We start from the raw sequence: 25,375 nt of genomic DNA on the forward strand, positions 1-25,375 counted from the left end.
CGCCGCCGCCCCTCGCCCGGCCGCGCCCGCCACCGCCCCTCGCCCTGCCCGGGCCCGCCGCCGCCCCTCGCCCGGCCGGGGCTCCCGCTGCAGCCGCGGCCCTGGGAACGGAGCGGGCGGGGCTCGGCTGCAGCCGGAGCCTTTGCGGGACGGGACCGCGGCTCCCGGAAGCACCGGGAGCCGGAGCGAGCCGCGCTGGGCCGGCGGTGACGGCGAGCGGGGCCGCCGGGCGGGCGCAGGTGGGAGCGGAGCGGGGCTGAGCGTGAGGGGCCCGCCTGAGGCGGGCCTGTGCTGGGGGAGACCTTCGGGATTAGCGGGCGGGCGGGAAGCAGGGCTGGGGAGGGAAGGGTGGGCTTGAAGACACCCAGAGCAATGTCTGGAAATGGAGCGGTTTGGGCAAGAGGGAGGAGAGGGTGAAGTTGAGGCTGCTGTGGGGAAGCGGCCGTGTGTGAAGTTGGGAAGGGGCACGGATCTGGCCAGAGCTGTGTCAGTGCTGCTGAGGTTGTGACACCTTGCTGGTGCTCTGCTGAGGAGATGCTCACTATGCAGGATGTGGTGCTGCATGTAAAGTTCAAAGAAATGCATTTTACGAGTATTTGCATGGTTATCACAATTTTATACCAAGTTTTTGAAATGAGAAACGCTCTAGCGGTACAGCACTTATGGATTAAGCAGGAACTCAGAGGACAGAGATATAACAAATGTAATAATACATATTATGGAATAAACTGAAAGATAAAAGGTAAATATGAGAAGGTACCCGAAGTTGTTTCATTTTATGAAATCCTATAAACTATGTTTTAGACCAGAGGGAGGAAGACTTGGATTCCAGATAAAATATTTTAAGTAATGATTGGGTGAAGAAGACTGACACAGCTTTGAGCAAAAGAGGGGTGTGTTATTTGGGACATAAAGAACGTATAAAGAAACCTTTCTAAAACTGAGCACCACAGTGGGAAGTTTTCTTTTCCATGGTGGTCTCTACACAGGAAAATTGGGATGTGAGACAACCTTTATTTTTTAAAGACCATATGTGCAGAATGACAAAGTAGGTCTTGGAATAAACGTTAGCTGATGGACTGCTTTTCTCGAAATCTGTGGGGCTGCCTCTCTCCATAGGCACTGCACTTGACTTTCAGTGTGCTCACTGAGTTGAGCTACAGGCTGGAAGATGAGTTTGAGGGAGGTGACAGTTGCAGAGAAAGTGATTTACAATAATCTCTCCCTTTGGAAACTGTAGTTCTTTATTCCCTTGTACATTGTTGGGCATTGTAAGAAGAACTTGTGATTGAAAATCACAGTTCTGGGTGATAAATATCCGTTGGTTCAGGATGCATGATGTTCTGGTTGGTGGAAGTAGTATGTGTAGCAAAAATATTGGTTTGGGGAAAGGCTGGTTCTAGTAAGTATAAATTTGCTTTCCTTAGAGCAATGTATTGTTAGGATTAACTCAGCCTCCAGCAATCCTACAGCATGCCTACACAGCCTAATTCCTTATTCGGGTGATGCTATTGTTTACAACAATGAGAAAAAGGCAGGGATCATCTGAGCCCAGTACCTGTGGAATTCAAGTCACATGTCCCCTTAAACCAGTTCCTGATTTGGCAGTGTTAAAGGGAGCACATCACATACTTATCTTTGGGACAGGTTTGCTGGACACAGTTATTCCTCCCATATTGTTGTTGAATTGCTCACTGCCTGGGCTTATTTTTCATCGGGTACTTCAGTTCCCACCGTGTTTGTGCTGCTTGTGCAGCCTCCGTGCCTTTGCTGGAACTCAGGAGGCTGCGCAGCTGGATCACATCAGTGGAGGATGTCTCTAGAAGGGAGGAGAGATTCTTAATATCTGTACTTCTCAGGATCTGGCATGATAATGTCAGATGGTTCTGGAGTTAGGAGTTCAGGATTTTGCCACTGGATTTCTCAACCTTGTCTTACATTTATACCTCTTCAGTGCAGTTCAGTTGTCCCATTTTATTTGTAATTCCTAGCATGCTGCTGTGCCTACAGATTGATTTTCCCTGGAGGATCTAGTTTGTGTGACTCTACTCCAAGTAGGTCACCTTGATTGAGGTGTTTGACACACTGTGTTGCCTTGAGCACCCAGACTTGATTTGTAATTCATAAATAGCATAAGTGTAAGCTGCAGCTGAACCCCAGCTGGATTAAATGTTCAGTCTTTCAGCACCTTAAATCAAGCTCCTTCGTTGGCTTGCTGCATCTGCAGGAACTTCATTCCAGCAGTCCTTTGGTTCATGGCATTGCACTCCTGTGTGCTTGAGGAGGAGTGGGCATTTGAACTGCAACTGAGAACTGAATGGCTCCTTGCTTGCAGAGTCTGAATGTGGCTGCTGGGATCTATCTATACTGTGATCTATATAGTGAACATAGTGTATGTACTGTGTGAAAACAAGATGCAGTTCAGGCAGCTTGTATCGAATTTCTGTGCTGGCAGGCAGAGTTGGGCTTAATGACCGTTATGTCAATATAAAACTATTGCACTGCTAGGCAGAGTTAAAGTCTTCATCTTACAAGAAATGCTGGTGTTGACATTTAGCTCAATGAGGGCCTGAATTTCCAGAATGCAGAATATTTATACTCAATATGTGATTTGTATAATATTCATCAAACCAAATTTTCATCAGTCAAAAAATATGATCTCTGGATTCTTAGGTTTGGTGTAAAGGATAAGGGTGGTGGGCTTAAAGAGCACTTAGCCACAGATCCCACATTTTAAGATTCACAATGCTTTACTCTTCCTGCCTGGTACATAGATTAGAATGCTATTTATTCCCCACAAAAGAAAGAAACAAACCGAAAACCTTTGTGAGCTCATTAAACAGCTCACCCACATTCCCTTTCTGCTCAGTTTTCTGACATGTAAGAAAACCTTGCCTGGGTCCCAAGGAATTTATAGCATTCTCTGAAATGCGACTTTAGTTAATAGTTAATATGCAATTGCATTCCCTCTGTTAAACTTGGCAGTGATGGAATTTCCTGGTTGAATTATATATGTGGCCAGTGAATCACTGATACAGCCTCCACTATCTTTGGCAGAAGCCAAGGTTTTGGAGCAAAGTTGAGAAGAAATCATTGGTTGATCTTTAACAATTACCATTTAATGTGTAACTACTCTAAAACTAGGTGCACTTGCCAGTTTTGAAAACCATCTGCATGGTTTTAAAATGGCCAAGAGTTGTGGTTTGACCCCAGCTGGCAACTAAGGCACAGGCACTTGCTCACACCCCTGGTGGGATGGGGCAGACAATCAGAAAGGTAAAAGCGAGAAAACCTGTGAGTTGAAACATAGACGTTTAGTAGGTAAAGCAAAAGCTGCACTTTCAAGCAAAGCAAACCAAAGAGTTCTTTTACCACATTCCATGGGAAAGCAGGTGTTCAGCCATCTCCAGGAAAGCAGGATTCCATCATGTGGAACAGTGACATGGGAAGACAAACACCATCACTCTGAACCTCCCCCTCCTCTCTTCTCCCAGCTTTTGTACTGAGCGTGACTCCAGATGGTCTGGGATACATCCCTGTGATCTCTTGAGGTCAGCTTTCTTGGCTGTGCTCCTCCTTTCTTCTTCTCCCAGCTTTATGTACTGAGCATGACTCCAAATGGTCTGGGATATATCCCTGTGGTCTCTTGAAGTCAGCTTTCCTGGCTCTGTTCCTCCCAACTTCTTGTGCATTCCCAGCCTCCTCCATGGTGGGGTGGGAGGCAAAAAAGTGTAATCCCTGCTCAATGATAGTGAAAACGTCCCTGTGAGCACTTTTCAGCACAAATCCCAAACACGTCTCCCTGCCAGCTGCTGTGAAGAAAATGAACTCTACCCCAGCCAAAACCAGCACATGAGATATGGTTGTGCCTAGGGAGCAAGATGACGTTGCAGGAGCAAGGTCCTCCAGTGATCTACAGTGTTCTACTTGATCACCTTGTCTTAAAAATACCATTTGAATGCAGTTATGTTTTTAATTCTTTTCAGTAGTTAAGATTTTTTTTTAATGTAAATCGAGAAATTGGAAATACTGCCTGAAGAAACTTTCATATGGAAAAAAATCTTTGTTCCTCAGTTTCTGCTCAAAGAGTAAGGAACAGACTTTGCTAGGGGCTTTGCTTTTAACCACATTTCTGAAGAATTGTACAAGCTCCAAGAGAAGCACAGTTTTGTTTCTTTTTTTCATAGTGTACTTAATGCACTTTATAATGTCTCCAGCAAGAAAAATGAGTAACAAACTGGGAAACGAAAAAAGAAAGAGCAAGGTAAGTTTTAAAATGATGAAGTTAATTGCAGTGATTTAGTTGCAAAGTGCCAGGTATGTGGGGAGGAATAGCTGACAATTGTAGATAGCTTATGGGAGGGAACAAATAAGAAACTTGTTCACAGTATGAGGAAAATGGAAAACATAGTAGTGACATTTTAAAGTGTGAAATACAAAATATTTAGGACATGCATTACTACAATTACAGTGGCATGACAGATTTCAGCTTGTGGTGAGAGGAGAAAGAATTGTTAAATTTTAGCAGTCCAAATATGGCAGTTAAATTATTTGTGTGTTTGTAAAACCTTCTTCAGAACGCAGTTCAGCAGCTCCTAACTTTTTAGATTTTAACTTTTTTTTAGATTTGGAGAGGTCTATGTGCCCTCTGTGCCATGTGGGATATTTGTCATAAAATCATAGAATGGATTGGGTTGGAGGGGACCTCAAAGATCATCTGTTTCTGGCTCCCGGCCATGAGCAGGGACACCTTCCACAGACCACGTTTCTCAAAGCCCATCCAACCTGGCCTTGAACGCTTACAGTAATGGAGTTTCTCCAGTTCTCTGGGAAGACTGATCCTGAATTAGCCCAGCCCAGGCCCTTGCACTTGGCCTTGCTGAACTTCATGAAGTTCCTTTCTTCCACTTATTTCTATACTTAAAGTGTAAGTTGTATTATATACTACTTCTGATAAATACAAAGCTATATTCACTCAAAAAAAAAAAAAAGGAATATTTATGGAATAGAACTTTCTCTGTGGAATGTATCTGTGTTGCAGAAAGTGTCATGTTACTTGTGTGTTATCCAGCACAGGGAAGAGGGCAATGTGTGTAGAAAGTAAGTAAAGCATAGAAAGAAGTTTTATAAAGATAGGTCCTTCAGGTTCTGTGAGTTATCTCTTACTTCCAGCCGGGCTTTTCCTTTGTTGGCAGCTTATTGTATTTGTATAGGTGTGGTGCCAGCACTAGGTTCATATTTAATAGGAGAAATATGAGAACACCATCCTGTTTTCTTTAATCTCTTATCATGAGCTCAAAGCAAATGCTCAGGAGGTGTGTCCGTCCATACATGTACCACTGGAACGACACAGAGGCAGATTCAATCAGTGTTTATTTTCCAGCAGATCGCAAGTGGAGAATTTGGTGTAGTAGCACAAAAAAATTAAACTTTGCCTTTGGCAGTTGTGAGGGCTGGTTCTCTACTTCTGTGTTGGGCTTTGCATTTTAATTGAAACACAAATGCCTTTTGTTGGTTGAGCAATAGTAAACTGATTAGTCATAAAATGGAATAAGACCTAGGAAAAATAACTCCTGTAACTTGGCATTTTACTCTAAAAACCGTCAGCAGTGAAAACATTTCACAGTTAGGCTGGGAGGAATTCAATTCACCTAACGACATCACTGTGAAGATTTGGAGCATGATACTAGTTAGTTTATTTTTCTTTTTTTAAATTAAACTTTTCTTGTGACAGAGTATGGAGGAGTAAAGAAATAGTTGTCAGTAGAGGTTATTTTTGTCAAATCTTTTGGTGAATTTAGCTTACTTTTTTGTTGTGAGAATTGCTGGAATTTACTGTTAATTTTTTTCTTATATTTCATCTACTTCACATAATGTTGGGTGCTTGGAGTTTTTCCTATAAGTTTCTCTGATACTTCCTGTAATTCTGAGTCCTTCTACAAAGATTTTGAGTCCTTACACAAACTTAAGAATAGAAACCAGTTCATAAACTAGTCCTTAATTTTGCACAGGATTTTGCAACAGTAGATACTTATCAGCTGAAATCTTCAGAAGTTTATACCATTAGATCTTTAAAAGACAAAATCTTAAGGTTAAGAAAAGTTCCATAATCTTACTGCTTTGTAGTAAACTGATTAATATCAAGGAGTTTTGGTGTGCTGTTTATTAATTCAGATTGGTTGTGGCTTAATTTCATCTGCAAATATTAGAATTTACTAGTATTTTAGGAGAGAAAGTGTAGGGATGAAATAAAAATATTATGTTTTAGCCTGGGTTGGAGGTATTACAAAGGGAGATGAAAATCTGCAAGTCAGAAATGTATTTATTTTTGAATTAATATTATGAGCTGGAAACATGTGATTTTCCACTTTAAAAAATTTGCTTCCTTTGAAGAGTTATTCTTCATACTTTGGGCAGTATGGTACTTTGAGCTGAAAGTATTACTTCCTGTATAGATTGCATTGCTTTGCTTTGCTTTGTGTTCTGAAAACCTTTCCAGGGTCCTTCTCCTTTTCACTTGCAAGGAGTGCAGCTCTTCACATAAAATCCAAATTTAATGCAGCTGTGTGTACTGAATCCAAATGTTACGTGGCTGTAAATGCCACCTTGGCTTCCTGTGTGTTGGCTCCTGTGCAGGGCTGCCTTCCTTGTGGCTGCAGGGTGTGTCCATGGCACACTGAAGAAATGACGCAGAAGGAACTGGTTTCTTTTTTCACATAGCCTAACAGAAGAGAAGAGAAGAGGAACGAGCCCAGTCCCTGAGATGAGTTTCTTAATATTTTAGTCAGGAAACTGCACACCCTGGTGTAAAGCTCAAAAGAAAGAATTAATGTCACCACTCAACTTTCAGTCTTTGAATTAGCAAACCTAAATCTCATTTTTCAAACAGATGCTTCCTGCAGAGTACCAAGTAGTGCATCCAAAGCCCAGTAAGAAACCTAAGTTGTAGCTCTGTACAGGAAATGCAGTGGGAACTTCACTATCATTGTTGGTTTAAGATCCAGGTGGGGGTTGTTACTGAAGGCAATAGTTCATTTGTTCTGGGACTGCACAGCTGCTGCTCTGAGGGTAGCAGGAGCTCATGGCTACAAGTGAGCTCTTACCCCTCTTGGCAGTCACTTGTAAATCTAAAGGTGTGAGACTACAGTTGAAGACAGTCTTTAAAGTTCAATATTTTTCTCCTTTTTTGGATTGTTCCCAGTTTGCACAAGAGGTCCATGAGCTGATAAGCAGGTCTTTTAAAAGAGAAGGGACCAGGAGAGCTGATGAGGTGTTCTGTGTGCTTAGGAGAGCGTGTTTATGTTATTGACATGTGTACATTTCAGAACTCTAGTTCCTGCTCAGTGAACCAGCTTGTAAGTACAGCATGAAACTTCACACAATTGCTGTCTACAAGCCTGTCTTGTTGACCACTGACAGGACAACTTTTAAAAGATACTCTTATTTCAGCTATCATGCTGGAAACTTAGGTTCCATTCTAGTTCTATTTGGAACTCTGAAATGCATTAGTGACTTACAGTAAGGAAATATTTCCTGCTACTGGTGCCTTTTTGAGATACATTGTCTGGGGAAAGTTCCCTTTTTAATCATGATTTCTGAGGAAAACAAGACAGAAGTTAATGGTGTGGTATGGATTCTTTATGGCTTTGCTTATGGCTTATTAAAGTGTTGTGCTTGTGTTTTTATTTTCATGCTGATTGCTTTGCTACTTCCTCATTAACAATGTACTAGTGACTTACTTTTAAAATTGCATTTTAAGCTGCTTCATAAATAGATGGCTATATTTAAAAAAAATAATGTAAACATTATTTTTAATATTATGATCCTCTTTGAAGGTTACAGAATTGATATCTGATGATTTTAACATTTGTAAAACCCTTTGTCATTTCACAGGCTGACAGAATGCAGAAATTTGGGTCTGAGTCAGGAGGGAAATGTGTGTTCCCATTAGCTGTATTTTGTTTAGAAGCATTTTGAAAACAAAAAAAAATTAAAAAAACCACCACCACCAACAACAACAAAAAAAAAAAAAAAGTTTAAAAAACCTACATCTTAAAGTTCTAAGGACTTACTTATCTGTAGGTGTGTTTTCATGAAATTCAGTTGTTTTTGTCTTGTTGCTCTTTTTTTCCAGTTTTTCAGGTCTGAATACTAAGAAATTAGGTAGGTGGGAACAGTGAAAGAAATTGTTTGTTCAAGTTGGCTCACATAAATGTCAGTTTTCTCTAGTATCATAGACAAGCCTTTTAGTGAAATTCAGTTCTGTGTCCTCTCTCAGTAGGATTCTTTCTTCTTTACTGTTTTTTCCTCTCATCTTTGTGTTGCTGGTATTTTTCCAGAAAGCATGGTCTCTGAATGTGCATGTCACTTCTTCATCACTTTGCAGGAGCTGTTATTTTTCTCCTACTTCTCAGCTGTAGCAAATTTATTCTTCAAAAGTTGTTCTCCTGTTAAGATTCCTTAATGAAACCTTGTGTGTTTCTTCCTTAGTTTCTGCATCCTGGCATCTTTTTCTTCCATATTTGCCAGTATGTTTTTACAAATATTTTTACAATGGCATGATTTTTGAGATGTACAATTTTATTGTGTAGAATGCAAGTGTGTACTTCATATCTTTGTGGCTGTTGATAATCCACTCCTGTTTGCAGGTCACTGCAATGTCTTTTAAGTGTCAGTGTTGTATAAGTAATAATTTGACTTTGAGTATTTGACTGGAGAAGATCTATAAATGCTTAGAGACAAGATAAGGACAAATCAGAAATATTTGAAGAGTGTAGCTCTCCAAATGTCTACAAAACCATCAATGAAGTGCATCTTGAGCTAGAGAAATGCAGTTAGCAAGAAACTGCTTCAGTTCTAGCCACAAATACCTAGAGGTACCAGCACATCCTTGAGCAGTGTGGACAAAGCAGCGTAGTTCATGAGTCAGAAGTTGTGTTTTACACCTGCCAGTGTAAAACATGAGGACAGCTCTGCCGTATGCACCCAGCAAGTGGGGTATGTCTGCACTTCTGAAATTGGGAACCACATGCATTGTCTTGGCTTGTTACTCTTCTTCTACTTGTAAACATAGTTGTAAACTTCTAGTTATTGATTTAACTTTGACATTATAAAAAAATGCTTTGTTTTTGAATAACTAGGCAATGAAGGGAGTAGAATATAATCTTTTATAGAAAACATTAGTTTCTGTGTATGAAAGTTCTTTATATGAAGCATAGCAAAAATTATGTGATAGTCTGAGTAGCAGCAAGCATTTTTAAAATCTCCTTGTCATATATTGTGCTTCCAAAAAGAAAATTACTGTCTCTATTAGTCTTCTGCACTAAGTTGATCCTTTAAACTGGTGACAAATTGCAAAGAAAACTACATCAACTTAGTGGAAGTTCCTGGTAGAGATGAGGATGGTACAGCTTTACTAACATGAAGTTTGTGGTAGTCAGTGCAGCCTGAGAAAGCAGTTGCAGTCACTGAGTCATCTATATTCAATGAATTTTTTTCTGGGCAGGATAATCAGCAGGACAGCTTTAGTGCTACTTCCCCTAAAGCTTCTCCATCCCATGTCTTCTCTCCAACTGTGCTTTCCCACAACTCTCCTTTCCCTTCATTGCCAGCCATACCTCTCATTCTCATTTAAAGCCTCACCCTTCTTTTGCTGGCACGGTGACACCTGGCAAGGCAGAGACTACAACCTGACAGGCTTGGGAGAGGTGAAAGAGTAGGAAGATCTCTTCAGTTGGGAACAGCTCACTGCAGCAGGAGTACTGGGCATTCTGCTGTACCACAGCTTTCACCTTGAAAATACCTTCTGAGCCTTCACCTACATAAAGAAATCGGTGATTCCAATACCTGCAATATTTCCTTTGGGTTTGTTTCTTTTTTTCTGTTTCAGAAAGGAAAAAGTCAAGAAATGTCTGCCAATTTAAAGTACCTTTCCTTGGGCATCCTGGTTTTTCAGACCACAAGTTTAGTGTTGACCATGCGCTATTCTCGGACACTGAAAGAAGAAGGACCTCGTTACTTATCCTCTACTGCAGTAGTTATTGCTGAACTTCTGAAGATTTTGGCCTGTGTTCTATTAGTCTACAAAGACAGCAGTATGTGTCAAATTTTGCACCAAGTAATTTTCCTAATCAATATGCTGTATTGTAGTGGCAACTGCAAAGCAGCCATGTGAGTACAGGCATACAACAAAGCATTTCCTTTCTCCTTGTGTAAGAAAGTCTTGGAAAGACAATAATCATACTGCATATTTGCTTAAGAGAATGGATACTGAGGAGTGCAGGAATGAATTTTATGCTAACATCTCAAAGTTTGTGTTTGCTCAGGCATTTTAAGAAATCTGTATGTAGAAGCAGGAAAAAATGAAAAGCTTTAAGTGTGTCCAAAGCACAAATGATAATTTAGAAACCTTTGATAAACAGCAGAGGTAGAAGGGAACAAGCAATTTTATTGTTACAGGAAGAATCATAGTTTTAAACTAAGAAAAAGAAAACTATATTCACATTTACTCCAGGTCTTATTTTGCATATTTAAAACTGAATTTATTTAAAACTGGTTTCTGTTTGATATTCAACAGCTTAAAAATGTCAATCTATGCATAAATATAGATGACTGTAGGATTCTAAATATGTTCTTTTTAGGTGGTACTCTTTGATATATTATCTTAAATTACTGAAACAGTTTCAATAAGTTTAACTCAAAGTATTTTGAATACTTTTTTCATTCTGATATTCCAGGCTGCAGGAAGACACTTGCAGCCATATTTCCTTACATATACAAGGCCTGTGAAAATGAAACCAAGGTAGATGGTATTTTCAGGTCTTGGCATAGTGATAGCTATAAAAAGGGGAAACAGTTTAAGAACAGAACATTGCTATTTCTCCTTTTTCCACTCCTTTCCTTTTAGTGAATATCTATTTCTTTTACTGTTTCTTTGGGTAGAGTGCAATTTACGGACTCTGAACAGAGTGCTACGTGATGAAATCCTTAACAAACCCATGGAAACTCTTAAACTTGCTATTCCTTCAGGAATTTACACTCTTCAGAACAACTTGCTATATGTAGCATTGTCAAACCTAGATGCAGCCACATACCAGGTATTGCATATTTGGAATTCTCTGTAAGTTTGAAAAAAAACCCATGAATTGTGGCATAGTAGTAGTAACTGTTCCTGGTTCTTCTAGGTTACATATCAACTGAAAATTCTCACCACAGCATTGTTTTCTGTGTCCATGTTGAGCAAGAAACTGGGTGTATACCAGTGGCTGTCACTTGTAATATTGATGACAGGAGTGGCATTTGTGCAGGTAAATATTAGCAGGTATTTTGTGGATTTTAATGAGTTTATTCAAGAAACATGGATTTTTGTACTGATTATCCAGCTTTCAGATTCTGCCAGCTGCACATGAGAACCAGAGTAGAGTCAGGAGCTATGAATCACAACTGGCCAGGTCTGGAGGACACCAGAAATGGTTCAAAGGCAGAAGATAACACCTCTTTTGCAACCCAGTGCTCTACTGTAGAATCTGACAGGGCCTCTGGAGCAACCTGCAAGTAATAATGATAGTTTATATTAGCACATTTCTTCAGGCATTAGGAATTCACAGACCATCTCTGCCAGTACAGGCTGTGTTCACTTTGTCATGTGGATTCAGTGTGGCAAATTTACTTTGGACTAATTTCAAGAAGCAAATTTGCCTCAATTCTCAATAGTGCAGGTACCAGAGTTCATAGTTTTAAGAGGGCAGGATCATGGGATAAGAGGCTATTCTAAAATTTTTCAGCATATTTTAGTATATCCTAGAAATCCTTATTTTAAAACTTAAGAAATTGAAAAAATATATTGTGATTAAATTCAATAATGAACAATGAGAACAAAACACTCTGACAGTATTTAACAGACTCCTCATAAAGTTTGTCCCTGGCATTGCATTTTATTCAGTTAGCCTTAGGCACATTGCAAGATTTAACTGGTCTGCAGAATCACCAAAGAGGGGCACATGAAAAAGACAATACATTCTACCTTAAAGACAGTGGGTGTAAGTAGTTTTCTAACTGTGTTTATATTTGTAGGGTAGGGTGGCAGAAGTTGGTGGCAGAGAATGACCATGATAAGTCACACTAAGATTCAAAACCAGTTCTTGCAGCTGTTTAAATTGATAAGTATTCTCCCAGTTCAGGCACAATTTTACTCCTTACAAATACGTAGGAAAAAATTATAGCATTGCAGTCCTTTAAAAGTATTTATAGTACAAAATACAAAACTTTTCAAGTATGTGATTGTCTGTATTTAGTAACTGTTACTGTTGGTGGAAAACAAATTTGCATTTTGTAGAGGCTCATGACTTGATTTCATCGGTGAATTTTGTGTAATTGTTTTTACATCCAGTGGCCTTCAGATTCTCAAGCAACACCTGCTAAGGAGCACTCAGCAGGATCACAGTTTGTAGGCCTGATTGCAGTTCTCATAGCATGCTTTTCTAGTGGATTTGCTGGAGTTTATTTTGAGAAAATTTTAAAGGAAACTAAGCAGTCTGTGTGGATCAGAAACATTCAGCTTGGTAAGTTTAATTTTAATCATCTGTTAGAGATATTGCATTCTGAAGCAATTAAGATAATTGTGCAAAATAAATGGATAAATAAAAAATACAACTAGCATTTTAGTATGCTGCATATATATTATTTTAAAACCAGAAGTCAAACTCTGCTAGAGGAAATTATAGCAGTTACTTTCTGATTTCAGTCTAGTTCTTGATTTACTTTGTTAATAGAGTATCTGTACATTTGTACAGAAACTGTCAATTAATTTTTTTTTACTATTCTTTAGAGAATATAGGAATGTTAAAACAAAATACATTTCCAAGTCAGTGTTTTGAGATGTTTTAAAATTAACATATTTTTTTCTCTTGTGCCTGGGTAGGCAGCTTTTTGTATTAAAAGTGCAAGCTATAAAATCTGCTTTGTTTGTGAACAAAGTTGAGGGGATTGTTTACTGTTATTTCAATACCAAAGGTCAGTTTCTTTTGTGTGCAAAGTCACTGAGGAGAAGCTTATGCAAAAGACCAGTTCATCTTAACTATTTGAATAGCTGTAGCATTCTATTCCCAAAGCAGCCTTGGGCCTTGCAGACCCTGGATGTTAAAGGTGACAGAGCTGGTCTGTGTTCATGAGTGAGTTTTCCCTACCTTCAAAGCAATCTTGTCCAGTTTAGAGGGTTGGAAACAGGGCATCAACAATATCTTTTTGTTCCTGTTTTACAACATGGACAAAACTTATTGGTGCCTTTGTTTCTCTAATGGAACCCTTCTAGTCTTCATCTGTAGGCAATACCCATTTATGGCATATTTGAATGAGTGCATAAAGCAGAATTTGACCTTCCCAGCACCTTAGAACAGACTAGGGATCAAATCCTCAGTGTATAGTTAAGTCATGAGATGATTTAATTGATCAGAGCTGCGTAGTGAGTCTGGTAGAATGTAGTGCAGTACTATAAGAACAGGACATTGTATGGCTTCTTTTGTAATTAGTTAGTTGGTCAATAAGCCATCTTTATTTCCTTTATTTTCCTACTACTGTGTTATAAGTGGTTTCAGTTAAAAAAGCAGAAGCTAATTTTGAATATATTAAAACATTTTTACATGACCATAGTGTTTTGAAATCAGAGTATAGTGGGAGGAATCAAAACCTCTCTTTACTATCTGCTTGTACTTATGGAAACAGTGTCTACTCAAACTAAATTTCCTGAACAGAGAGTAGGTAATACATCAGGAGACGTTATATTGGGGAATTCTGGGGGGAGAGAAAGATTGCTAGCTGGGGATTGGTCTAGGATCTAAGATAAGATTTGGTGGTATGGGTGGAGCTGCAATATAAAATCCATTGCCAAAGAAAGCTGATTATTATTATTACTCTCAGTTTCCATGCTAAAAGTACTTTCATGGGCAACAGATATCTGAAATAATTTCCAGAAAGAATTCATAATTGTTGAAAAAAATCAATAATCTCTTCTAAAACATTGTTCATATTTTTCCACAGTGCACAGAAGTATGTACACTTAGTTTAATAGTTGGCCTGGTCATATATTGAATGTTCCAGTAATTCTTTGTTAAACAAGAAGATCAGAACAGACTGTCTGAATGCTGACTCTTTTAGGTGATGAATGACTAGGAGAGTGAAGACATAAATGTCTGATTATAGTGAGAATCAGATCACCTGAGTTTTGTATTTACTTTTGTAGTGAGCTTAATATGCCTCAATAGGAAGTTCAGTTGAAAAATAATGTTGTCATATTTCATTAAGTTTTTAGAAGCTATTTAAATACATAAATACAGTTAAACAATACATATTAAACACATATAAAAATAAATACAGCTTTTACAGTACAGCTTTCACAAAATATGTAAAATGTGAAATCACATTAGAAAATACATTGGTGTCTTCTTTCTGCAAGTGCAAGGTAGTCACTCACTTTCAGACATTGTGTTATTCAGGAGCAAGGCATTCATAAGCAAGAGCTCTGAAATAGAGCTTTTCTTACAACACAAACAAAAAACTGTATATGTTCAACCAGGTTTTCATTTTCATATCCATAGAGAATTATTAAAACTATAGGAAATATTGGGGAAATAAATTAGAATTGTTTTAAAAATCAGTTTTTAATGCACACCAAAGCCATAATAGGGATGTAAGAATAAGTTATTGTATTTCTTTATTTTAACAGATCAATTGGAAAATACAAATAAATGGTTTAATCTGAATGATAACTACATTTTTAATTCTGCCTACAAAAATAATTATTTCTTATCAAACAGAAGGTGTTATTTTGTTCAAAACAATTCTGCCTTTTTCAGATGCTGAGAAATGTGATGAAAATCACCTTTTCACAGAGAAGGAATAGAAAAAAAGTGTTGAAGGAATAGAAAAAAAGTGTTGACTCTTTCCCGCTCAAGACTAGAGCAGACATCAGTCACCCATTTGATAGAAGAACACTGCACTCACCAAATTAAAAGCTCCACAGTCTCACCTCAGATTCAGCTTTAAACATTAAGTCTCTACTAGTAAAAACTCATTGTGTTTGAGACTGGCTCAGGAGAATCCCATTTAAAAGATCCTTGTCTGAATTGGCAAACAGCTAATTGCTGCTCCGGCTGTGCCAGAGACCTCTTCCACTGAGTGTTTTTCCTGTTTTTCTCTTCAGGTTATAGGGTGGCTTCAGCCTTCAGTCATGACTAGTTTTAGGAAAACTGTAATAACATTTAAGTGAATTTTGCTATATGCATAAACAAAAATCACTCAATTCCAGTAGAAAGCAATGGAAGATAAGTATATAAGGATATCTTAATGGAAACAATAAAACTTGTTTCAAGTGTAGAGACTAGCTTTTAAAAGAGAACAGCAAACTGATTGCATTTGGATGTGATAGTATTGCAAGTGACAGTCCAATTTTAAAATCAGAAATACATGAGTAGCCTTTAAGGACAGGGAACCCATTTGTATGTTTTTCACCTGAAGCTTTTAAACCAATCTTCTACTTTCAGGATTTTTTGGTAGCATATTTGGACTTATGGGTGTTTACATTTATGATGGAGAACAACTGTCAAAGAATGGATTTTTTCAAGGATACAATAAACTTACTTGGGTGGTGGTTGTTCTACAGGTGAGACCTTGTGTTGCATGTTTCTGTGAAGGCACTCAGATTTACTCTTCCCTAAATAACTGGGGAAACTAATGGGTGTCATTGAAGGTGCTGAGAATTCTACAGTTGAAAGTCTGATCTATCATTATTATCATACTCTAAATGAAAATCTGGAAAATATATAACAAGTATGTGATTAAGTATTGTGCAAATTAAAAGCGTGTAAGCATTATTTATTTTGTGATGTTTAAAATTATCTCTCTATATGCCCTTTCCAATGTGGCTAAAAATGTACTACAAGTATTTCAACTAATTTAGTGATGGTTAATGTGATCAGCAGTTTCTTTAATGGGGAAAGAGCTACTCCTCCAGTATTTACTTTCAACAGTACATATTCCTAATATAAAATAAATGTATTGCTCCTCAATATAGACAAAAGCTTTTCCTTAAGTAGGTGCATGGTTTTAAAACAGATGCTCTCAGTTAAATTATCAATTAATTCAAACCTCACTGTTTTTCCAGGCACTTGGAGGGCTGGTGATTGCTGCTGTTATAAAATATGCAGACAACATTTTAAAGGGATTTGCAACTTCTCTCTCCATTATACTGTCAACATTGATCTCCTATTTCTGGCTGCAAGATTTTGTCCCTACAAGGTAAGAATGATTTTCCATGTGTACTGAAAGAAAATAGTTGAAAACTATTGCGAAAATAAATAAAAAACAAATCATCCAAGCCATACGTTCAAAATATGTAGGTCCAGCTTGCAGACCAAAGTTTAGGCTCATCCCGTAGTGAGTTTCTCAGGCGGGTGGCTCGGGGTGCCGCGGCGGCCGCGCTCCCCGCGGCTGCTGCCGCTGCCCGGGGCCGCAGTTCGGCCCGGCGCGCCCCCTGCGGCCCCGCGCGGGCACCGCACCCCCGGACAAGGGGGACAACGGGGACAACGGGGACAAGGGGGACAAGGGGGACAACGGGGACAAGGGGGACAACGGGGACAAGGGGCCGCCGCCGCTCCGTGTCCCGCGCTGCGGGGCGGCACAGGGACATCGCCTCTGTGCCTTTCATCGCCCGCACTACAGGCTCTAACACAGGTCACGCACCCCTGGAAGTGATGCTGCAGCACTGAGTTGCCCAAGAGCACCCAGAAGCCCAAAGGCAGAGCTGTTTCTAAAGGCAATGCCACATTTAGTAGTGAGAACAGCTAAGAAAGAAAAATAATTGCTTGCTCCTTTCTTTTAGACCCCGTACAGTGTCCTGATGCTTTGGGGATCAGATAATGGTGGCTCTGTGTGCCACAGGTTTTGTACATGGCTAGGTTGAGAACACTGCTTGTCTTGGCAGTGCATGTTCCTATGTGAAGTGTAGAATTAATAATCCCACTTCCAGGTGTAGGAATAGGATTTTACTTTTGACTGACCAACACTCATTGCATACGTTGCATGCACTCATAACATAAAAGTATCTTGAATAATATTTACGACTTTTGAATCTGGTACAAAAAAAAATGTTTTTATCTAAAATATATATATTTGCAATACTGTGGTCCCTTCTATCCCTACCCATTCTGTGATTTGGTATTATCAAGACTTAAGCACTCGAAAAAGGAAATGGAATGGCTGTTTAGGCTTAAGAAATAGGGGACATTGAACATTAATTATAAGTAGATTATATTTGTCCTATTAAAACAAATGTAGAAAATGTTTTAAGAATTTCTGTGTGCTTAAATGGAAAATTAATAAGTAACTTAACAGCTTCTGCAAACATGTTAAAAATTAAATACAGCCAACTAGAAGTATGTAGATCTTGAAGTGATCCCATTTAATAAAACTTGACTAACTTGAGTTAATCAAACTTTATGCTAACAATGCATTTGAACTGAAACTGTGTAATTGTTTCTGTCACATCAACAGACAGTTTTGATAAGGGTAATAGATGTAAAGTACTTAAATGCTTAAATGTGTTGCAAGGGGCCGTGTCCCAAAATAGGCTAAATGTATTCTGTGAAGGATTATCATGTCATATGCCACAGTTTCTTTAGCATTTGGTTCAGAAGATGAAATTGTTGAAGTTGTCATGTCTGTAAGGAGATTCTTTTTTAAAGTGTGTACTAATTGTCTGCTGGCTTTGATTTTGTATCATTTAACTATCAAAACAACTTGAAAGACCAAAATGTCACGATAGAAAAGATGCCTTTATTGTGTTTTCATGAGACAAATCTTTCTGTATCTGCCAAAAATTAGATTATACTGACTTGCAAACTGGTTCTTGGGCAGCAGTGATTTGTTTTGACATAAGCTTTGGGCTTCAAAGCAAATACAGCTCCAACAACATTATATATGTAGTATGAGAATGAGTGGGTAACCACAGAAGCTGCTTTGCACACATCTTTAGATAAAAGTTTAAGAAAAAAAAAGATTGATCTGATTGCTTTTGGAAATTCTTTCATGAAAGTGTAATTTTAATTTTCAGGATATGTTAGTATAATGATACATTAATTTGTAGTTACAAGTTTCTTACCTCAACAACTTTCTGCATCCCTCTAAAATAAATACATACAAATTATTTTGCACTTTATCAATTGGACAAATATAATTTATCTTTCTGTTTTCCTCATGGAAAAATGTCCTTTCTTTTGATTGTATTGCTTAAATAAATTTGCATCAACTAAAACAAACCTTTTTTTTTATCTCTATTCAGTGTCTTTTTCCTTGGAGCCATCCTTGTAATAGCAGCTACTTTTCTATACGGTTATGATCCCAAACCTGCAGGAAATCCCATTAAGGCATAGCAGACTTCCTCATCAACCTGCTTCTTGAGATCATGCACTGGGGGCCTTGCTAGCACTGGCATGTGGGAAGTGTCACTGTGCACTGCAAGGGAAGGATGTCTGCCCTGAATATATTGAAGAAATGCCGATGAGTAGTTCTGGACAGCCAGAGGGCTTACAGGTGGAGGGTGATGCTGTCTGCAGCTGACGGGGTGTGGGGGGGAAACGTCAGGGGAATGCCCAGTGCAACTTGCTAATAAAAACTTGAAAGGAACCAAAAGTTTCCAAGAAACTACAATTAGGAATGTTTACAGCTTTGACTGAGATTGCATCAAAAGAATTACTGTATTGACTGCTGCAGAAAATATGTCCTATGCACTCTTGGAAAGAGCACACGACAACATTGTCAGATTGTATGTTTTTGCTATTCAATACTATTTAATCTTAGTAAATATGTTTTTAACTGTTTGTCTATTTACGTGAAATGAGCTGAAAGTCATAGTTCTAAAGTGATGGTTCTAATTAGGTACTCCTTATTAAAACTGAAAATTGAAATATGATTGAAAGACACTCATATCAAATATTTTTATATTTTTAGAAGGCTGATTTAATAACAGAAATCTGTTATTAAATGATACTATAATTCTGTTGCTTCTATAAAACTATGGTAAGAATGTTAATATTCTCACTGGAGTACCAAGGGAGGAATACTCCAGCCTTCATCAGCCTGTAGTGTTGGAGCAGATGGAATAACTCTGGGAGCAGGGGCTGGAGGTTACCATGCTAACCTGGGAGGAGCAGTAGGGTTATGGTGGGTGCTTGCTCAGATGCGATGTTGATTCTTTTTTTTTTTACTGATTATAAATCAACTTTTTGGTAGAACCTTAAAAGTAGCTTTTGTGCTTTAAATAGCCTCTGAAGATTTTTTTAAACCATGATTTCAAAAAACAAAGAGCCCATAATAAGCATTTAAAGGCATTATCATTGTCTGTAACAGCTCCATCTGGAGATATTATGGTATGGCATCTGTATACTGTACTGTACTTTATTACAGAGGTGTTTTTTAAACAAATGTTTACTCATGAACTCTTCCAGGCTTTTTCTATATATTTCTATGTAATGGCTTAATTAGAATTTTGGTGGGTTTTTTTTAATTATTATTATTTTGTTCTGAGAGTCCTTGAGCCAAAATGAGTTATCTGGACCTATTTGTTCTAGTAGTGGAATTACTTTAATAGTAGATATAATTTAAAAGCAATTAATTGTGCAATAGGTAAATATAAAAGCATGCTGTTATTCTGTTTAAAACAAAAAAAAAAAAAACTTCACAAAGAAACCTTGCTGCAATTAGATCAATTAGACTGTTATGAACACTTCACTTGAAGTATTTGCATATAGTCAGAAACACTAAAAAAATCTTGAACTAATAAACTTAAAAACTGTCTTAAAAATCATTGGTTTTCAGGTTTACAATGGATGTTAATGTAGGGTGACTCGTGTGACACCTGTGGTGATGCATTTATATAAAAGCATTTTAGGAGTCCCTTGCCAGTAGAATGGCAAGTGGTATAAATGTCTTTATTCCTTTGTTCCCTGCCACCACCCCCTCCATGCTCTTTCTCACATCTGTCTTGTACTAAAGAAAATGTGTGATAGAAGGGTGTTTTGAAATGTTTACCTAAGTACCTCATCTGACTGACAAGGAGATTCTGTAGGAGTGCTCTGAGATTTCTTAATGAAGTATTGTAAATGGGAAAGGAAGAATACAATTTATGTTAGTTAAGTAAAAATAGTGTCTTTCTTCTGTTGACAATTACATGTTTTATCAACGTTTTGTTTGTTTGTCTTATCAGAGCAAGACATTAAAGAAATATCAGAGCTCTGCCTTGGGCTTGCTAAGCTTTGTGAACTGTGAATCTGTCCCAGCATGTTGTAATTGCAGTAGCTTTGCTACTTGGCGATCAAAACTATCTAAATGGGCATTCTGTGTTACTATTAAATGTTTTACATGTAACATCCAATGTGGCACAATCTTTGAAAAGTCCCATTTAGCCATTTCCCCCTGCGGTGCAGGCTGAGGTAAGATGTGTGTGTAGAGCAAGCAGTGGCTCACAGCGGTGCCACGTACAGAATGGGAACTGCATTGCTCTGAAATGAGGTGGGAGGTGTTGGTAGTAATTTCTCAAATGGAGTTTGGCCCTACACAATAATACTTTTGATTTCGTGAGTCACAGTAGTGGGAGTGTTCAAGTGATAGAATAAGCAGGTTGTGAACACTTTAAAGTTGGTTGTACAGGAAGGGACCAAAAAAGCCAAAATATTACCACGTGGCTGGAGCTCTATGACATGTAGCCTGGTTTTAATATTTCAGGTGCACCTGTCAATATTTGCCAGGATGTTTAAAGGAAAGACCAGGAGTATGTGCTCTTTGCTTTGGAAAAGGATGCCATGCAGCTTTGGAAAACTGCCTGCTGTACTAAGGAACAGTAGCTCCTTTCTGTAAAGGAACAGTAACTCCTGTCTGTAAATCGGTGACTTCCGTGCTTTCACTTGACAGTCCCATTCTGGTTTCCAGCAGAAGGATAGATCTCATCACAGACTTGTTGCTGAAAAGGAAAAATGAATTTGCATTTTTAGCTATGTTTCCTCACAGAGAGGAAAGGCTGTTCTCTGAGGTGTGGCTCTGGACAAGGGGAGGTAGCACATGTTTTCTGAGAACAGAAAGGGCTTGAGGTGGGCTCACTGATTTCTGTAACCTTTGCACCGGGGAGCATATGCACATTTTCTCACGGAGATACTTTCGTATTTGGATTTTTATTTTTTTAAGTAGCTTTAAGTCTATAACTCATTAACTAACCAAAGAGGAATAGCTAGCACAGAGTTTTGGGAAGTAGTGGATAATGTGCTTTGAGTTTGCCCTAAAAGCAAATGCTGTAGGAGTCTAACTTCCCAAAAATAAACTTGTCTTCCTGAACTATTTTCTGACTTTTAGACAATGGTTTTGTTAGTTAAGTTGTATATTTAGGAGGCTAACCTATACTTAGCAGAATTTTGTTTAAATATTTATAAAGTTGTAGCTAGCTATTTATTTGTAATAACTTGAATTATGTGATCTTCCTTTCTAGACTTATATATTGGGTGTACTAGTATTTATTGAATACTTGGATATTTGGCAGTTTTATTTGAGAATATCTGGGATACATGGTAAATGGTCAAATAACAATAAAGTTAGGACTATCTTCAAAGCAAAATAGATCAGTTCAGTGGTGAAAAAACTTAAAGTCTAATAAAGTAAGATAAACTTTTCTTTCAACATTGTATTTCTAAGCAATCCACAAGTGCCCAAAAATTTATTTTCTCAAAGAATTCAGGTAATTGTATAGTTTTATTCAACTTCATTGTTTTAGAAAAACTTAAAAAATACCTTCCTTTTTATTTCAGTAAAGGGTAGATTAGTGTTCTAGATTCAACTCCTATAGTATAACACCTTTGGATTTTTACTACAATGTTTTAATAACTATTGTGTTATTTTTCCTCAAAAAGATAAAACATTCTCATTTTGCTTGTGTTTCATGCACATGAACACAGGCCTCTCACAGACTCTTAGTAGTACATAATTCTTTTGTATTTCTAACTTATTTTTTGGCTGTAGCAAAATACTGTAATAGATTTTGTTCATTTTTTTAATTGATAAATGAAACATTGCATTTGTTCTGGTTTTTGTTGTCAGTAACTTTCATATTTGAATGTATTTCCTGATCAGCCCTGCATGTTCTGTTGTATTTAAGTGATTGTCATTTCCCAAATTTGCTTGTTCTCCTGGTGACAATGTTTCTTGGTGGATATTGTGTGGAGGTTTATGCATTCCTTTCATATCTGAAATTTATGTTTGTGAGAATGAGTTATTAAAAACCAGTAAGGGTTTTTTTTTTGTGTGTGTGTATTATAAAAGTAACATTTATGTATAACACAGTATTGTACCATAAATGTATAAAATGTCATCACCTAAGATAGGCATTACTGTGAAAAAGTCCAAGCAGTGTTTCCTTACCTTTGTTTTAATTGTTCTTTTCATTTTTAATGCTGATAATGTTCCACAGGAAGAGAGTCCTGCTCTTTACAGGTAAGCTCATTGTATGTTTTTAGTTATCTAAAATTAGTGCATTTTACTAAAGAAAAATTTGGGGCAAAATGCAACAAAATATGTGGAATTGATTATATCATATCTTCTGCTTCAGTTACTGTCCAAAGTTCTGTTCCATTAAGTTCTTAGGTTTTTGTAAGTATTTCTCAGCTGCATTTATAACTTTCTAGAAGAGAAAATAACCTGTCTTAACTTGCCATTCAGTGCTTGTTCTTGTTCTTGAATGTCTGCTGCACATTTGCATCCAAGAGTAGACATGGCACATTAACTTGTCTGCAATCTCCCGTCATCATTCTGACTGTAATTAGCCATATTAATTTCATTAATGATTTAGAGCTCAGTAAGAATTGCTTATACGCTAAGCAGATGTTTGTATCTGCTGCCATGAGTATGATTTTTTTCAATTTTTTTAAACTTTGTTCTTATTGTCAATATATGAGCCCAAATATATTATTCAAACATTGTAGCAAAATTTTTAAGGTAGTCTTAGTTTTTTATATGTTGATATTTGTGTGTGATTACACTGAATACGGTTCTAATAGGTGGTGTTTCCAGGCAGTTTGGAAAAGGTTATTTTTTTTTGGTGTAGCACTGCTGAACACTGGAATGCATCTTACATGACCTAACACAGTCCTTCTTTTAATCCATGTTGAGGTAAAATACTGTATTTTTTTTTCTTCTATATGAGTAAATAATGTCACTATAGTAATAAACTGGTTGAAATTAAGCATTTGCTTTGTTAAGAATATGATTAAAAACTATTTGAGAACTTTGTTAAAAGGAGAGGCTTGCCTTATGCATATTCTTGCAGAAATAAACCACAATTTTAAGAATGCTTATTATTTCACAATATAATTTTAGCATAATTTTTTATAAATTCTAGAAGGCTATTGGATTTTTTTAATGGTATATTTTAACATAAAACTTGCTAAATGTTGCCAGCAATTTAATTTTGACTGAGATATGCTTCTTTTTACCATTGTGTCATGACTTCTTGCAGTGTTCTTGTGAAACTTTTCTGGTCTGGAACCCCAGATGTGTCCTGAACCAGGGGTGGTAGGGAGCATCTGTGTATCAATACTAAGTTATATTGTGGGGTGTGGTTGTAAAACACTATAACACTGTAAGGAGCTATGAATAGCTGTAGTTTACAATATATCAAAGACCTGAACAGAGTTCACAAGGAGTTTCTATAGATGATGAATAACATGTTTCTCTGCCTGTTCTGCAGATGCATATAATAAAACCGGGTCATTTCACCACCAGTTTTCAGGACACTTCATTTCTATCAGTTTCTTTTGTAAATTTTGCCCTGCTCTGAATGTTAACATGCAACATGATTTAAACTGAAAATTTTATGCCATTAGGTGACAAATTAATGATTGCTTATTTAGGGATATTGTTCTTCAAGATTTGTGTAAAGGCACTCCCTGAGGAATCTGACCTGAAACTAGTGAAACTATCATCTGCCTGTGCCTTGGAATACCTCTAGAGAGATAAGTCCTTTTTCATCCCTCTTCCAAAATGATAGTAATGTCTTCTACAGCTAGCAGTATGCATTTACTTAGTATAGATGGTTGAACACTGTGGGTGTTTAGATGTAACAGGCAATTCTTGTTTCTCTTCCTTTATTTGTGTTAAATAGTGTTAAATATTAAGGTTAATGTTATGCTAATATATAAATTAAATAATGTTAGAGCAGATTATATTGAGACTTGTGTAGGTGAGTGGAGTTTAATATTTGAAAATGTGTAGCTTGCTGAATTTCATGACAGAAACAGCAAGTTTATTCTACATTCTCATTATCTGAGTTTATTCTACATTCTCATTATCTGAGTTTATTCTACATTCTCATTATTTGAATCATCTTCTCTGTCTGCATGAGCAAACTTGATACTTAAATGCATTTATTTTGATAATGACATCAATAACAGGTGTTGGTTTAATAGACGGTGTAGATACAAAACCATCTTGTTAGCCTAGTTACCAAATGACTGCTGACATTGTAGTCAACAGTAGTGTTGACTTTTTACATGAGTCCCTTACATGTCACCTACATGTCTGTGTATGACTTTCCCACCAAAATATAACAGCGCTCTGAGGAATAGACTTGAAACTATGCCAGCATTTTCGGACCCCTATCCTTTTAAAGTAGAAGTGGGACAAAATTGTCAAATACTTCATGTGACACCCTGATACTTGTAACAAATGACTGATAATAGCAAACATCCCAGACTCGCTAGATGTACCCTCTGTTTCATGAGCTGGAGTCGGCTTGTTTTTGTCTAGATCCGTTGGTCTGAGTAGGGCTGTGTCTCGGCAAGTTCTGAATTCCTTAAAAGGTGCATTATGATGAGATAAGAAATGCTTGATCTTAAGGCTCAGGGTTTAACCTAAGTCCATGCGATCTCAAGTGGTGAGTGGTTGACACCCGTTTGGTAACGCGGTGGGAGGCGCAGTGCCGGTCTGTCTCCGGGATAAGTTCCACTGTTGGTAGGGACAAAAAGCTGTTCCTGTGTAGATGAGGTTTAGGGGGAAACGGGGGTGTCACAGGAGCTGGGGAGATGGAGATAAGCAGCAAGAGGGATGGAAGACCGAGGACTAAGAACTTAGATACGTGGATACAGCCGTGGAGACTTGTGTCTGTATCGTGAATGTAATGGTATAGCATGGACAGTTGTTTTTCCTTAGTGATGCCAGACATCAACAGCGGATGAATTTACAAGCGGCAGAAAACGTAATAATGCCAACATGTTTCTAGAAGATTTTCTCCACTAATTGGCATGCTGCTATGTGGAAGCTGATCCCTGTTATCTTGTTACTTGCAGGC

General features: G+C 37.8%; 1 protein-coding gene across 9 annotated transcripts; it reads left to right on the top strand.

The window, feature by feature from the left end:
* Positions 1–99: 99 nt before the first annotated feature.
* SLC35A3 (solute carrier family 35 member A3) lies at positions 100–25,324 on the top strand. Of its 9 annotated transcripts, none has more exons than XM_085585925.1 (9): positions 100–239; positions 9,890–10,094; positions 10,942–11,096; positions 11,184–11,306; positions 12,389–12,560; positions 15,537–15,655; positions 16,157–16,290; positions 22,502–22,524; positions 23,940–24,342. In XM_085585925.1, exons 2-9 carry the CDS (start codon positions 9,908–9,910, stop codon positions 24,035–24,037), a joined length of 1,011 nt encoding a protein of 336 aa, XP_085442051.1. In that variant the 5' UTR covers positions 100–239; positions 9,890–9,907; the 3' UTR covers positions 24,038–24,342. The 9 variants fall into 9 exon arrangements, with proteins under 9 accessions (XP_085442051.1, XP_021380961.1, XP_021380952.1 ...); XM_085585922.1 differs by lacking the exon at positions 100–239 and adding an exon at positions 4,147–4,264 and having other exon boundaries at positions 23,940–25,324; XM_085585920.1 differs by lacking the exon at positions 100–239 and adding an exon at positions 5,032–7,355 and having other exon boundaries at positions 23,940–25,324.
* The last annotated feature ends 51 nt before the right edge of the window (positions 25,325–25,375 follow it).

This window comes from Lonchura striata, chromosome 8, assembly GCF_050655825.1.
Source record: "Lonchura striata isolate lonStrDom1 chromosome 8, ASM5065582v1, whole genome shotgun sequence".
Lineage (NCBI taxonomy): Eukaryota > Metazoa > Chordata > Aves > Passeriformes > Estrildidae > Lonchura > Lonchura striata.